Source organism: Sander lucioperca, chromosome 16, assembly GCF_008315115.2.
Source record: "Sander lucioperca isolate FBNREF2018 chromosome 16, SLUC_FBN_1.2, whole genome shotgun sequence".
NCBI classification, from domain to species: Eukaryota; Metazoa; Chordata; class Actinopteri; order Perciformes; family Percidae; genus Sander; species Sander lucioperca.
This window is the reverse complement of record NC_050188.1, coordinates 5,823,204-5,838,645: the sequence shown is the minus strand read 5'-3', so window position 1 is coordinate 5,838,645 and position 15,442 is coordinate 5,823,204. Positions and strand designations below refer to the sequence as shown.

The following is a 15,442-nucleotide window of genomic DNA, read 5'->3' as shown; positions in this document are numbered from 1 at the left end:
TATACCACTAACAAGGTACAGTCATAACAGTCATGAGCAGTCGAATCACGAACGCTGTGTTTGAGCTATGTTACTGGTTACTAGTTGCACGGCATTCATCGTTGGACTGCTGATGACTGTTTTCCAAGATGGCGCCCGCATGTAAACATGAACGCTACTGTCTTTATAATCTTTTTACTAAACTGTCTGTACACTTACAAAGTTCTCAATGCTTCGGTTTACATTAGGGGCCCTCATTATGCTACCGTTGAAGTGTGGTGCTATTTTGAGCCTTGTTAGTGGTATAGAAATAGCGATTTACCCTCTGCCCTGAAAGCTAGCGTTAGCAGCTAACCACCGGTTTGCGGTAGCTTGTTTAAAGTTAGAGACGCATTCGATTAGCATGAAAACAGATCCCAGAGAACGTTTGACTCGGTACACATATGTTATTAAACCCTAGGTTCATTTTGCGCCTGAATTGTCCTTTAACTACTTTAGTTATCCAGTGAAACAATTCAATATCTAATGGATAGATTGGCATAACATGTTTGACAGATAATCATGTTTCCCAGACGACTTATCCTACTTTGGCAATCACCTGACTGTATCTCTAGGGCCACAAGAGGTTGAATTTGTGGTTTTTCTTGAAATGTCCCGACAACTATTAGATGGATTGCTTCAAAAGTTGGTACAGACACCTGGCACATTTAGTGACCAACCCAAATTGGGAGAAAAGTTCAGTATGCCAGAAAGTTAACAGTGTGTCAAAACCAGGGGCAAATACATGCCAGTATGAGATCAATAATGAAGTCAGACAGGGTTAGATAGATAGATAGATAGATAGATAGATAGATAGATAGATACTTTATTCATCCCGAGGGAAATTTTAGGCATCCAGTAGCTTAGACAACCATGACACAACAAACACACATACACACATATGTGTAGAAGGATATTTGGACACTGTCTGGTTTAGAAATGTTTGTGCAATATTTACTTTGTGAGAACATAGTTTCCTATTTACTGTCAACAAAGCAGCAGAAGAAATGTGTTACAAAGTAAATAATCTGCTTTTAACTTAAATTAATATATATTTGCAAGTTAAGGAAACCATCCAAAATAGCTGGAGAAAATAATTTCAATGACCTAGAAATGTTGGAGCAGCTTTCAATCAACAAACCCAATAACACGTTTGTTTATTTATTTATTTCAAAGTTACATTTTTACAGGCAGATTTTATATTGGCTGCTGTTTTCACGAATATACCATGAAGCTCTACCATGTGAATCAGAATACTTCATGCAGAGATGAGAGAGTGATGTTTATCATATCATGAACTATATAGATGTGCATTTCAAAGACCCTTCAACACAAACATACTTTCACACGTCACATGCACGCACAAACACACATGTGAATGTTACTTACTTACTTACTTGACCTACTTTCGGGGACATTACATACACGTAAATTAATTTCCTGGAGACTTACTTTAAACCTAACCACTACTTTCCTAACCCTAACTTTAACCGCTGACCCACAAATCTAGTTCTAAATCTCCAAATGGGAACACAGCTTTTGTCCCCAATTAGACAAACAGTCCCCAGTGAAGTAGTCTTTAGTCTGAAATGTGTTTACACACACACACACACACACACACACACACACACACACAAATGTAGCTGCCTACAATGAATCAATTGAGGTAAGCCAGATACAGTTACTTATAAGAGACCCAACACTGCTTATTTGAGAGAGAGCGAGAGAGAGGGGACCAGTGTGTGTGTGTGTGTGTGTGTGTGTGTGTGTGTGTGAGTGCGTAAGTGAGTAAGTGAGTCTGCAATTCTCTGAAAGAGGAATAAAGCAGATACAAAACAATGACATAGAGAGGCAAAAAGGGGGCTAGTGTATAAGGAGGAGTAAACGAAAGAAGAGAAGTATGAATGGTACAATAAAGAGATGGACAAGAGGCATTAAAAGTGTAAATGACAGGGATATTACAGCTTGATCTAGGGGTAAATACAATGTGATTACAAAAGCGTCAAATTCAAATATGAATAAAGTTCTGCACTGTCTCTTTAAACTGTGCAGCCACTAAAGTGGTTCTCTGTATGGAGGCAGAGCAGAGTCAAGTTCACCAGAATACAACAATTTATTTCCTGTCATTGTTTCCAATATTAAACATTTATTGTATTGACGCGTCAAGAGGAGCCATCTGATGTAATTGTTTATTTTCATTGTTGATTAACCTGCCAATTATTGTATCAATGAATGTTTTGTCAGAAGATTTGTCTGATAAAATGTCCAAAACCCCCAAATAATTGTTTGCTGTCACATAAGACTAGGACATCCTCACAACTGAGATGCTGGAACTGGGGAATGTGTAGCATTTTGCTTGAAGTTACTTAAACAATTAATTGATCATCACAACTAATTGTACAAACTATTCGTGTTGATCAGCTTATCACTTGAACAACTTATTGTTTCAGCTCTAGATCTCTGTGCTTATTAGTTATTATAACTAGAAGCTGGTTTATAAACTGGGCAAAATTAGCAATTGCCCCAAGACCCCTGACCCCAAGTGTCCCCCAGAAGCACCATTTTTACTGTATGACTATGTCTTTTTGGTAATTTAATTGTACCTTTGTTTAGTTATGCGATAACGTCATTTTATAGGATAGGGGACAAAATCCTTGCTTTTGTGCAAAAATGCATTTTATGTTATGGCTTATATGAGGCTTTGGCAGTTAGTCAGGTTAATAAAATCTTGTGGGTATGTTCCAGAGTTACATACTTTTTTTTGTATGAAAAGACTATAACTTTGAAAGATATTCACTTGATTTGACTACTTCAGACTGCTGAAGTCTTACATTAGCTTTGGTCTAACTTTACAAAGGATAATGCATTTTTAAACAGAACAAGGACTGCATATTGTATCCAGAATGTTTTACACTGGAATGGCATTGATTAAGGGATCTCTTCCTGGCCAGTATAAATGGAGGAATGATCACAGCTACCAATTATACATCAATAACTTTCAATATACATATGCATGTGATTATATTTAGACAACATGTGAACCTATCCTCTAGGCCCTGAAACAGATTAGTCTGGCCATGAGTATATTGACATGTTTAGTTCAGTGGTGTAGTCTATGTGATATGCAGGTATACCCACTAAGAAAGCTCTAGGATTTCCATATACCCACTTAAAAATTCCCAATGACACGCAACAACATAGCCTACTTTCCATTATATTTTTGATATATTTTGAATTGTCATCTGTGTTTTTCTTCTTCACATAGGCTAAATAAAGGTATTTCCACCGTAAATAAAATGCATAAAAGTGTATCCGAATAAGGAAATTAAGTCGTTGATGCTCAAAACTTTCCTGGGGGACCCCCCCACTATGAAATGCGCTCCCCCCCAATGTCCCATTCTGGCTCATATATCTATACATATACAGTACAGTATACCCACTGCAATAAATTAGACTACACCACTGGACTGTAAATATTAAGTCTATGTTTGAGATATGTTTTCTCTCGTTTGGTGAGAGAAAAAGCTGATTCTGGCCAATATATATATATATATATATATATATATATATATACCCACTACAACACATCTATAGACTACACCACTGGTTTAGTTACATCTGACTTAATTGTTTCCGTTGATGTGAAAATGTATGCCTTTTATTTTGAAAACACAGTCAAACTTCCTTAGGTTTAAATCGATAACTTTTCAGCTTGACGGCGCAAGCGAGTGAAAGCTACCCGCAAGCAGATACACAAAAGGAGTGGAGGACCTGCAGCAATGGGAATCAAACTGTACTACACCACCGTTACTGCCTCGCGGACGGTGAGTCAAGTGACCGTAATTTTACGAACTTAACGTTATATTTGGGTTTTGAGCTCCGGTGGCAGCAGCTAACAATGCTCAGTCCAACAGACACACCCAGCACCCTATCAGTAACCGCTTCCTCCTGACTAACATTGCAGTGGGCCTATGCTACTCAGCGCCCATTTATATTATTATTGTAACGTCAGCATTGTCAAGTTGTAGGCTTAATGAAGATTAAAGTTATCAGTTGTAAATGTAACAAAATAAAACACAAAAACACAAATGACTTGCAAAGACGATTCAGGATGTATGGTTCCACCTTGTTTCCGTAAACTTGGTACGTTGGAGGGAAGGTGTTTTTTTATCGAGTATGTTTGGCTAGCTATTTGTGCAGAATATGTCTCCTCAAAATATGAATACATATTATTTATCCTAAACAGTAACACTACTATAGTGTCATTTTTTGTACATAAGGCTGGCCGGAATAGCTTACTGTAGCGACCATATGTATCCGTTTCCTGTACGGAGAACTGTACGCCAAACTTAATGTAAAAATCTGTCAGTTTATGGTTGTAGCAAATATAGATTTGTATTGTTAGGGCTTTTTACGAAAAATATGTATTTATTGTTTCTGCTTATATCAAATTTACTTAACAATTGTTTTAAGGGGCATTTCATCTTTTGTAAGTAGCGTTAGCACACCTGCTCAATCTTGTTCCAACTAACGTTACTGTAACGTTAGGTTGGTGGTAAGCGAGCATGAGGAGGACCCAGTACTAAAATCTGAAAAGTAACTTAAGTGGACCAGTGGACTCTGTCCTTCAGGAAAAGTAAATTATTTGATGTTTGTTGTTACTTTATCAGCAGGATACTCTTAAATGGTTTGACTTTGTAATGGAGTTTTACTACATTCCATAGAATTATATTTAGAATTAATCAATTGGTTGACATCCAGACTGTCTGCAGACATCAATAAACTGATGTTGTTAAACACAACATCCCTTACAGCACTATGAAAAACAGTGTATGGCAAAGCACTGGGATACACATCTGGTACCCATTAGGTGTGAGGAATTGATGTAGTGAAAAAGTTGTGTGACGGTGCACTAGCTTTTAACCCTCTCATGTGCTGTACTGCTGCTAGGTAACCTGCTGACTTCTGGTTTGCTGTAGAAGCCTTTAAAGGGAGATTTTGATTGGTTACATGCCACTGACACCCAGTCTTTCTGCCGGCTTCAACACCTGCTGCGTGGCCATATTATTTTGTCCTCCTAATGTTTTATTCTCTCACATTTCTCATATAGCTTTAGTGGTTTTAGTTATTTAGACTATAGTAAGAACATCCTTTCTATTCCAAAATGTAAACATGCCCGAGAAACAAAAGCATATAAATATAATGTAAACTAAAATACAAATCCCTCTTTGTTATTCGCTTTTTAATGTTTTTTTTTGTGTTTAAGTAAACTTTGAAATGTGTTCCCCCTTTTAATACATCTTAAATTGTTCTGTAATGGTATGACTCAACGATTTTAATGTGTGATATTAATACACACAGCACTTCTACAAGGTTACAAGGTTGAGTGGTATAGGCTCATTACCACTCAATTGGCTCAGAATTAAATATCTTAGCGGCAAGTCATATTTCAAATGTAGTAATAACCCTTTGAAAATATTGTGTTCAGTTTTTGTTACTTTGTCAATATGCAATAACTTTAACTGCTGAGTCTGCAAAAGCAATTCCCCTTTTCAGCTTTAGGTCATGCCGCTGGTCTTAAACCAACTGTGTGTGTGACCAGCTAGGCTAAATACCAGCTTGGGTGTTTCCAGTTGGTGCTGGGTTTAGGTGTGGTCACTTTTACAAAAAAAAAACCTCCCAACGTCCTCAGTCGCCCATAAAGATAGCTGAGCGTCCACTTGGTCTATTAATCATCACCCAGGAGCCAGAGAAAGCCTCTGCTTTTCAAAAGACACAGCCTCAAAAAGTACTTAAATCAGATAATTGTTTTTTTTCTATCACAGCACCACGCACTTATTATTTATCACACTGACAGCATGACAGCCATTTTAATCGCGATTGTAATATCAGCTCCGATGGATGACAAAAACAGAATAATCCAGATTACATTTTGCAAGTAAACTCTTATTTTGTCTTGGGTTCTGAATGTAAAAAAAAAAAAAAAGTTCAAATAGGAAAAGTATGAAGGGAGATTTCACAGTTCAAGGTCTTTTCGCTGTCGATTTGTTTACCTGTTTCACTGTTTTTTGAAGTTCAATAAGTGCAAGATCTTTCCAAAAGTCAATGAGTATTCACATTAAAGTTACAGTGCGTAGTATCTGTCGCCCCCATGAAGAATTCTAAGCAATAACAAGAAAACTGTCTACATGATAGAAGCCTTCAGTGACCGCGCACTGCCCCCCCACCCCTCCTCCACGCAGTTGCTGGTAGCCAAGGAGGACACGGAGGATTTAAAGTGCCCATATTATGAAAAAAATCACTTTTTCTGGGATTTGGGGTGTTATTTTGTGTCTCTGGTGCTTCCACGCACATACAAACTTTGAAAAAAAAAACATCCATGCTGTTTTGAGTGAGATACAGTTTCTGAATATGTCCTGCCTTCAGTCTCTGGGTGAGCTGTTGAAAATCTGCACGGCTTTCTACGTCACTAGCCGAAACGAGCTGGCTAACCGCCACCGTTAGCATGCTAGCGCTAGCATGCTACCTCGTTCTCAATGGCAAAGCACTGCTACAACACACACAAGTTCACCATAATCTACAAAAGAACTACTTACATGTGCGCCCTCGTTTAAAAGAAGTCTCCCGGCTAATCCTGCCTTGTAACTGACCGAAGTTGGGGAAACAGCCTTTCTTTTACTGTCTATGGAGCTAGCTGACATGATCTACGATCTGAGCAAGAAAAGAAAAGATGTCTCACTCTGTAGCTAAAACAGAGACCTGAACACAAGGTGAAAAGAGGAGCTGCAGCAGTGAGAGAGAGCTGTGCACTACATAGGGCTGGGCGATATGGAGAAAATCAGATATCAGGATATTCTTGACCAAATACCTCGATATCGATATTGCGGCGATATTCTAGGGTTGACAATTGGTGCTTTAACAAAATATCTTCACACTTAGATTTTAGATAAATAATCATCAGTAATGTGGACATAATATCTAAGTGGGGAAAAGGCAAATAATAGAACAGCTAGAACAGTCAGGTAAGTTCAGAAAAGTACTTTACTGTAATGCAGCCCTCAGAACCAGGAAAAGACAACACTTATGTCATATCACGATATCCAAAATCTAAGACAATATCTAGTCTCATATCACGATATCGATATAATATCCATATATCGCCCAGCCCTAGCACTACAACAAAAATACGGTGTTTTTTTGAAAGCTAAACCATGTAAACCTATTCTAGTACAATCTCTAAATACAATTATGAACCTGAAAATGAGCATAATATTTCCCTGGTCCAGTGTTCGAGTCCAACCTGTGATGATTTCCTGCATGTCTTCCCCCTCTCTCTCCCCCCTTTCATAGCTGTCCTATCGGTTAAAGGCGGAAATGCCCAAAAAAATAATCTTTAAAAAAAACCACAAAAAAAACATGATGGACTCTTCAGATGAGGTAATTATCTTCACTCGAGCTTCTGCGCGCGGACGCCACAATCTTCTGAACATAGCCATACTGAGAAATCCAGAGAGAGTTGTGTGGAGTCTTAATTAGCTTTGTAGCAACTCATTTGGCAATGGCTTGAATGTAACGGACGTTTATTAATATCAAAACTTTACGCACTAAAGCTTTTAAAGTGCTCATATTATGCTCATTTTCAGGTTCATAATTGTATTTAGAGGTTATATCAGAATAGGTTTACATGTTTTTATTTAAAAAAAAACCACCATATTGTGTTGTACTGCACATTGCTGCAGCTCCACTTTTCACCCTGTGTGTTGAGCTCTCTGTTTTAGCTACAGAGTGAGGCATCACACTTCTGTCCCTCTTTGTTGGGAGTCGCACATGAGCAGTAGCTAGGTAAGGACTACTAGCCAGTCAGAGTATGAGGGCGTGCCACGCTAGCAGCTAGGTGAGCATTATAACGTGTGTTACAAAGTGACCACGTTTGTCTCTGAAGTAAAGGCTGGACTACAACAGAGCTGTTTGGAGCAGTTTGTGAACAGTGTTTTCTGTTGGAGATGGTAAGTCCCTTTGGGGTGGACTTTGGGCTTTTTCACTTTGTAAACCTATAACATGCACAAAAAAAGATATATAACCCAATACAGGAAAGGGGAAAAGCCAAAAAGCATAATATGAGCACTTTAAGTAATTGTGATTTCAATATTGACCAAAAATAATCGTGGTTATGATATATTTTTTTCCATAATGGAGCAGCCCTACGCTTCAGGGTTTAATGAAGTGACCGGGTTCTAGTGGTTATGTACTGTACATTGGTCGAGTACGTTTCTGATAGGCGCTGTGGTTTTTCAGGTGAAGTCTCAACAGGCAGAAGTGATTCGAATCCTTGAGAGTAAAAGCATCCAGTACGAGCTGGTCGACATCTCTGTGGGCGGGGAGCTTCGTGACGAAATGAGAAGCAAAGCAGGGAACCCCGCGGCAGTCCCTCCCCAGCTGTTCAATGAAGACCAGTACTGTGGGGTGAGGAAAGCACACACACACATACACACACTTGCCATGTTATTTTTTTGTATTTTTTGTATTTTTTTTTTAAACTCTCTAGCAGTGCAATCATATGATGGTCGAAAATGTTATTGTATATTTTAAACTGGCACCTAAGTCACCTATATTATTACAACAGGTATATCCGTATCAGCCTAAATGAAGCTGATAACCAACAAGAGATGTAGAGAGAGTATAGACATCCCAAAGATATGCTTATGGTAGTACAGAGATTGTGCCACTGTTATTGTCCACCAGAGAGCACTTACAGGTTTCTATTTCAACTGTAAAAAGTTCTGCTTGGTACAAAGTTTGCTCACAATTCTCTGATAACCAAATGGTAAAAAAAAAAAAAATCAACCGCCACCTGTTGATCAGTGTTTTGTTACAGCTTGTGTCCGCTGCCCCCAAGTGGCCCAAAAAAACAAATCAGCTATTGCAGGTTTAAATGTCGCATCAAGCGTGATTCAGAGCTGTGTTCACACCGACAGCTTTAAAGGTCCAATGTGTGGGAATTTCTCCCATCTAGCGTTGAGATCATATATCGCAATCAACTCTCTCGTGCCACGCAGTTCAAAGTACGTATTACAGCTACGGTAGCCTTCACGCTTCAAAAAGCCGCTCTCTTGCTCTTTTCAATATCCTTTTTCTTTTTCTGGGCCAAAGAAGAAGACTCCTGTTCCTGAAATTTGGATTTTGAATGAATGAATGAAGACATTTATTTCAGACATAAAAAATAAACCAAACAAAACATCACACAAACCCCCCCCCCCCCAAAAAAAACAACATAGACATGTCTGAAAAGGAGTAGGAAGACGTATACACTTATTTAATCCTACCTCATTTCCATAACTCAGTAAATTATTAATATTATTTCATTTTATTCACAATTATCTTATGATATATAGCCTATATATCTACTATACATACATACACACATATACATACACATACACATACACATACACACACACACACACACACACACACACACACACACACACAATCATACATATACGTCAATGAACACATATATTGCAGCTGTTAAAGCCCTCCTTATATATAATTTTTTTAACTTTTTTTTTAACTGGATTATGTTTGGACATTGCTTTAGTTCTGTGCACAGACCATTCCACAATTTCACACCACTAATTGTAATGCACTGACTTTTTATAGTTGTGCGAACAGCTTGAACCTTTAATTTAAACGTATCCCTTAAATTATAACCCCCTTCTCTATCAAAAAAGAACTTCTGTATATTACCCGGTAGTAGTCTGTTTTTAGCTTCATACATGATTTGTGCAACTTGAAATTCAACTAGATCAATGAACTTTAAAACTCTGGAATGTAAAAACAGTAAGTTGGTGTGATCATAATATCCTGCTTTATGAACTGTTCTTATGGCTCTTTTTTGTAGTGTGATCAGTGGCTGCAGTGTGCTTTTATAGGTGTTCCCCCAGACCTCCACACAGTAATTTAAATAAGGTAAAACCAGTGAACAATATAGAATATGCAGTGATTTATGATCCAATACATGCTTTGCCTTACTCAGGACTGAGATGCTTCGTGACCCTTTAGATTGAACGTGTTTTTATATGAGGTTTCCAGCAGAGCTTGTGATCTATAATCACACCGAGAAATTTATTTACATACACTCTTTCAATAGTCACACTATCTATCTTAACTCTGCACTTGATTATTTGACTTACAATTTCCAAACAACGCGATTTTTGTTTTACTCAAATTTAATGATAATTTATTACTGTTAAACCATCTTTTTAATTTACTCATTTCAGATGTGATTAACTGTAGAAGCTGCTGCAAATCCTCACCAGTACAAATAATATTTGTGTCTTCTGCAAATAAGACAAATTTTAGAAATTCTGATGTTTTACATAAGTCATTTATGTATAGAATAAAAAGAATTGGCCCCAACACTGATCCCTGGGGGACACCACAAGTAATGTCCAAACAAGACGACATGTATTCACCCAACTTCACAAACTGCTGCCTGTTATGTAGATAGCTTCTCAGCCAGTTCAAAACAACCCCCCTGATACCATACCGTTCAAATTTACTGATTTAATCTGTCATGATTTATTGTGTCAAATGCTTTCTTGAGATTAATAAATATCCCAGCTGCATTTTTTTTTTCTAAGGCATTTGTGATTTCTTCAATTAGCTCAATAACTGCTAAAGATGTAGATCTGTTTGGTCTGAATCCGTATTGACTCTCATTCAGTATGTTGTGTTTATTGATGAATTTGTTTAGCTTACCAACAAAGAGTTTTTCTAATATTTTAGAAAATTGAGGAAGCAAGGAAACAGGCCTGTAATTTGTGAAGTGGTGTTTATCTCCAGTTTTATACAGCGGTATGACCTTTGCAATTTTCATTTTACTTGGGAATTTACCAGTTTGAAATGATAAATTGCAGATATGCGTTAGTGGTTTCGCAATTCCCTCAATTACGTTTTTAACTATTTTCATGTCAGTATCATTAGTCAGTTGAAGTTTTGTTTTTACATTTATGAACAATCTCTATAATTTCCCTCTCTTCCACTGCTGAAAGAAACATTGAGTAAGGGTTATTATCAGTGAACTCAACACTCATCTCGTCAGAAGAATCAGGAATTTCTTTTGGTCCAACATTTACAAAATTATTATTGAAGCTATTTACTACATCATCCATATTATTAATAATCATATCATTATTAATAAAGTGATGGTGATAATTAACTTGTTTAGAACCATTACCAATAACACTATTTAATATATTCCATAAACCTTTTAATATTGTTTTTTATTAATATCTAATAATTTGCTATAATATTCTTTCCTACAATTCCTCATAATACTAGTTAGGTTATTTTTTATATTTCTTATACTTTGTTTATACATCTTTGGTTCTATTTTTTATGAATTCTTTATATAGTAAAAACAATTTTTTACAGGCATTTTGTAATCCCTTTGTTATCCAAGGTCTCTGAATATTTAAGTTTTCTATTGATTCGTTTAAATGGACAGTTTTTATCATACAACCATTTAAATACCCCTAAGAATATATCATATGCTTTATCAATGTTTTCTTCATTATATACATTTTCCCAATTTTGATTTAATAATTAATTTTTTAAAGCGTTTATTGCTACTTCTGTCCATACTCGTCTGTACACAAATTTAATCTCCTGCTTTTCCTTCTTATTGTCATTATCAAAAACTGTAAACACTGGTAGATGGTCGCTGATGTCATTGATCAGTAATCCACTTATTGTATCATTTTCTGTAATATTCGTAAATATGTTGTCAATCAAAGTGGCACAGTGAGATGTAATCCTGCTGGGTCTAGTGATTTTTGGAAAGAGGCTTAAGCTGTACATGGTATTTATAAAGTCTTCAGTTGTTTTGTGATCATTTGGATTAAGCAGATCTATATTAAAATCCCCACAAATGAAAAAGACCTTTTTGTTTTGACATTGTGAACATTTCTTCCATCCACCCCTTGAATAGTTCAATATTTGAACCTGGTGCTCTATAAATACAGCTAACAATTACATTCTTCTTCTTTTCGATGCAGATTTCAACTATTAAACATTCTAATACATTTCCTATTGCAGTTGTCATTTCCTCTACCACCTTAAAATTGAGATTTTTGTCCACATACACAGCCACACCTCCTCCAGTCTTGTTCTCCCTGTTCTTATAATTTAGTTCATAACCATCTAGTTCAAAGTCCATACCTTTTTCAGGATTAATCCATGTTTCTGATATTGCAATTATGTTAAACGGTTTTGTGAATTGACATTAATATTCCTTAATGTTGAGAACATACAGAACATACATACATTGCATACAGACTTCTACTGTTAAAATGAATAATTGATAGTTTTCGATCTGTGTTGATAGTCTTGTTGTACTGCTCATCAGTGTAGTAGCTGCAGTGATCATTGATGTTAAAGAAGAAATTATTTTCTGGGTCGATATCGTGTTCAATATCTTGAGAATTGTGTTCAGTGTATTCAAATGTTTTCAGTTCCAGCTTATCACAATCAGCAAGCAGTTGGGTTATAGGAAATTATGTATTATCCCCAGATGTAAGCCTAGATGAATGATTATTTTTAGAGTGTGTCATGTTTTGAGGTGAGTTTATTTGCTTGTGTTTCTATTTACCTCATAATCCAATTTGTTCCTCATTGAAACTTGTCCAGCTCCGCGATATCTTTGATCACCATCACTTTCACCTCCTCTGGTGTTCCGTTTAGTTTTATGAAGATTTTTATTGAATGCGTGTGGTCCTCCATGTTTCCTTCTTCAAACTCGCCGGGAAGTGACGATACCCATTGGCAGCATTAGCAGCACCTGTGAGTTTATCATATGACAGTGAAAACGCGAAAGGCAGAGCAGTATATCCTGTATGTCCCTTACCCTTACCGGCTAACTTATTTCAAGATGGTGCATGAATATGGAGCGTCTACCCCAGTTCATGCAAATGCTGATGTAACATTTCAGGCCAAAAGGAATACTTGGAATTGATGGTGGTGGTAAATATTCATGAAAAAGGACAAGTTTGTGAACGGGCAACACGGATTTTGATAATGGACAACTAAACACATTACACACTGGACCTTTAAAGGTTCAAACACACAAGGCCGATAATCGGCCGTTGGACAGTCTGGCGAGGTCAGTGACTCGAGTCTGTTCGGTGTGTTCCGTGCCGTCGTCCGTCCAAGGGGCCGTCGGCCTTCATTTTGGCCGATTTGACATGTATAATCGGCGGGGCGGGCACTGCCGGCAGTCGGACTCAAATGACCCATCTGATTGGTAGAGTGCTAACCCGGAAACGGGGAGCAGAATGAGCGTGACTAGAGTCTCTCAAAATCTGACGAAAATCTTTTAAACTGACCTCTGTCGATCTGAAATGAAGACCGATTCAGCAACTGCACGGCCTATTTATCGCTTAAAATGTTTTCAGAAACACGTTTCGGTGAACTATTTTTGTACAATGTGAGATCATATTCTGAACAAGCCACCATGACAGTCTGTCTTGAATTTCCGGAGAAACCAGACCCACGTGACGCGTTCGTCCAATCAGCTTCCGGTTTTCATTTTTGGGCGACAATACAGATTAGTGCCCGCTGTTATGGAGACATATTACGTATAGAAATTGAAACTGATATTACATACATGAACTCTTACGGTTTCAGTGACTACACGGCAACTCTGTTTAACCTCTGTTCACCATACATTCCTAGCTCCCTAAAGCATTTAGGTGCATTGTTTGACAATTGTGAGACTATCCAGCTGTGATATTAGAATGTCTTTGTTTTCTTGTTTGCTGAATGACACTCTCCGTCTCCACAGGACTATGAAATGTTTGCTGAGGCGGTGGAAGCGGATACAGTGGACCAATTTCTGAAGCTGGCGTGAGGAGGGCGCAGGAGTTCTCCACCTTAACCCCAGTCCCTCAACCACCCACCCACCCACCCACCCTGTGTGGTAATAGAGGCCCTTTTATCCAGTCTCTCTCTCTGCACCACTAGCAGTATCCATTCACTTTCAATGCCATAATGAAGAATGCCAAATATCTTGTATCTAACTGATCAGAAGACACACATTCCCCCCCAACTGCACCATTAGACTCACTCTCAATCTGTTTTATTATGTTTTTATTCTCTTCTTTTCCTTTTTGATTTCTTTAAGACCGTTCTCCCTGTCTGACAGACGAGTGTTAATAGTCCCCTAGGAATCAATGAGGTGTCTAAATGTGCGCTAATTAGGTCGACTTATCTCGGCCGCTGCCACTTGATCACTGGAGATTAAACTAATCCGCTGGATGACAACATTCAACCCAGAACCATCTTACTGATCCTCTGCAGACCCAACACGCAATCATCACTCAGTCTTAACTATTTTGTTGTCTTTTTTTTTATTTTTATTTTTTTGTAGCCTTTAAATTCCCCATGTTGTACATGACTGCACACTATTTGTACCTCACAGTGCAAATGCACAGGGACGTAGCAAGGACTATAATGTCCTTAAACCTCGTTAATTATGAGAGTTTTAGCAGCTAAAAGATGCCTTTTTGGCACGCTTTCTTTTTGTAATTTTGGTCCATTGGTCCCAATATGCAATATATGACATAAGGTTTGGTTCTGAAGTGGGAACCCACTGTAGCCCACTGACACTCATCTGACCTGTGTTAAGGAACGATAATGCAGCCAGAACTTAAAACATATTTTTGGACAAATATTAAAAATACAAATTACTTTAACTGGTACTTGTCTGTGACACATTTAAAAGTGTCCTGTATATTTTTTTTTTTGTTTTTTTTTTTTGTAAACAAACAAAAAGTTAGGTTCACACGCATTGTCCTTGAGGTCTACCAAAAAGTCTTGAGTGCATTTCCTCCTTCCAAAGACAATCTAAAAAATGTATTGTAAACGGTGCGTTGTTCACATCCATGTTTGCTGGCATGCAGTCTTCTTCCTCTTCATCTTTTTGAACATATTGCTACTCTTCTTTGCGCATTACTGCCACCAATGGTCAATCTGTGAAACTGCGTGGCAGGTGTGTGTATCGCCTGTGTGCACGATATTAATACAAAACGGGGACTCGCTTTGTCTTGTAAAAACATTGGTCCATAGTACCAGTACCAGTGGTCAAAAAGTCTATACGGTCCCTTTTTAAGCTAAGTTGTGGAAATGTCTAACAAAGATGAAGCCAGATGATATGTTGGTGAAATCTATTGAAACTGAAAAAAAAAGCACACACACTTGTTATAGAATATGTTGGCAATAGTACCCTGTAGGGTCATGTAGGGGGGGGGGGGATTAACATACTGCAATGGAAATGTACACATGGTGGGTATATAATAGGCGGATTCTAGGGCTGCAACTAACCATTATTTTCATTGTCGATTATTTTCTTGATTAATCAATTAAC

General features: G+C 37.6%; 1 protein-coding gene across 1 annotated transcript; it reads left to right on the top strand.

Moving 5' to 3' along the window:
* The first annotated feature begins 3,691 nt into the window (after positions 1-3,691).
* On the top strand, positions 3,692-15,257 carry sh3bgrl3 (SH3 domain binding glutamate-rich protein like 3). Its single transcript, XM_031278971.2, has 3 exons — positions 3,692-3,842; positions 8,314-8,481; positions 13,862-15,257. The coding sequence occupies exons 1-3, from the start codon at positions 3,798-3,800 to the stop codon at positions 13,925-13,927; spliced, it is 279 nt and encodes a 92-aa protein (XP_031134831.1). The 5' UTR covers positions 3,692-3,797; the 3' UTR covers positions 13,928-15,257.
* The last annotated feature ends 185 nt before the right edge of the window (positions 15,258-15,442 follow it).

Excerpts from the sequence above, each read along its gene's own strand:
- sh3bgrl3 (XM_031278971.2), top strand. The coding sequence starts at position 3,798 with ATGGGAATCAAACTGTACTACACCACCGTTACTGCCTCGCGGACG. Across the intron at positions 3,843-8,313 it reads CCGTTACTGCCTCGCGGACG|GTGAAGTCTCAACAGGCAGA; the intron begins GTGAGTCAAGTG and ends GTGGTTTTTCAG. Across the intron at positions 8,482-13,861 it reads ATGAAGACCAGTACTGTGGG|GACTATGAAATGTTTGCTGA; the intron begins GTGAGGAAAGCA and ends CCGTCTCCACAG.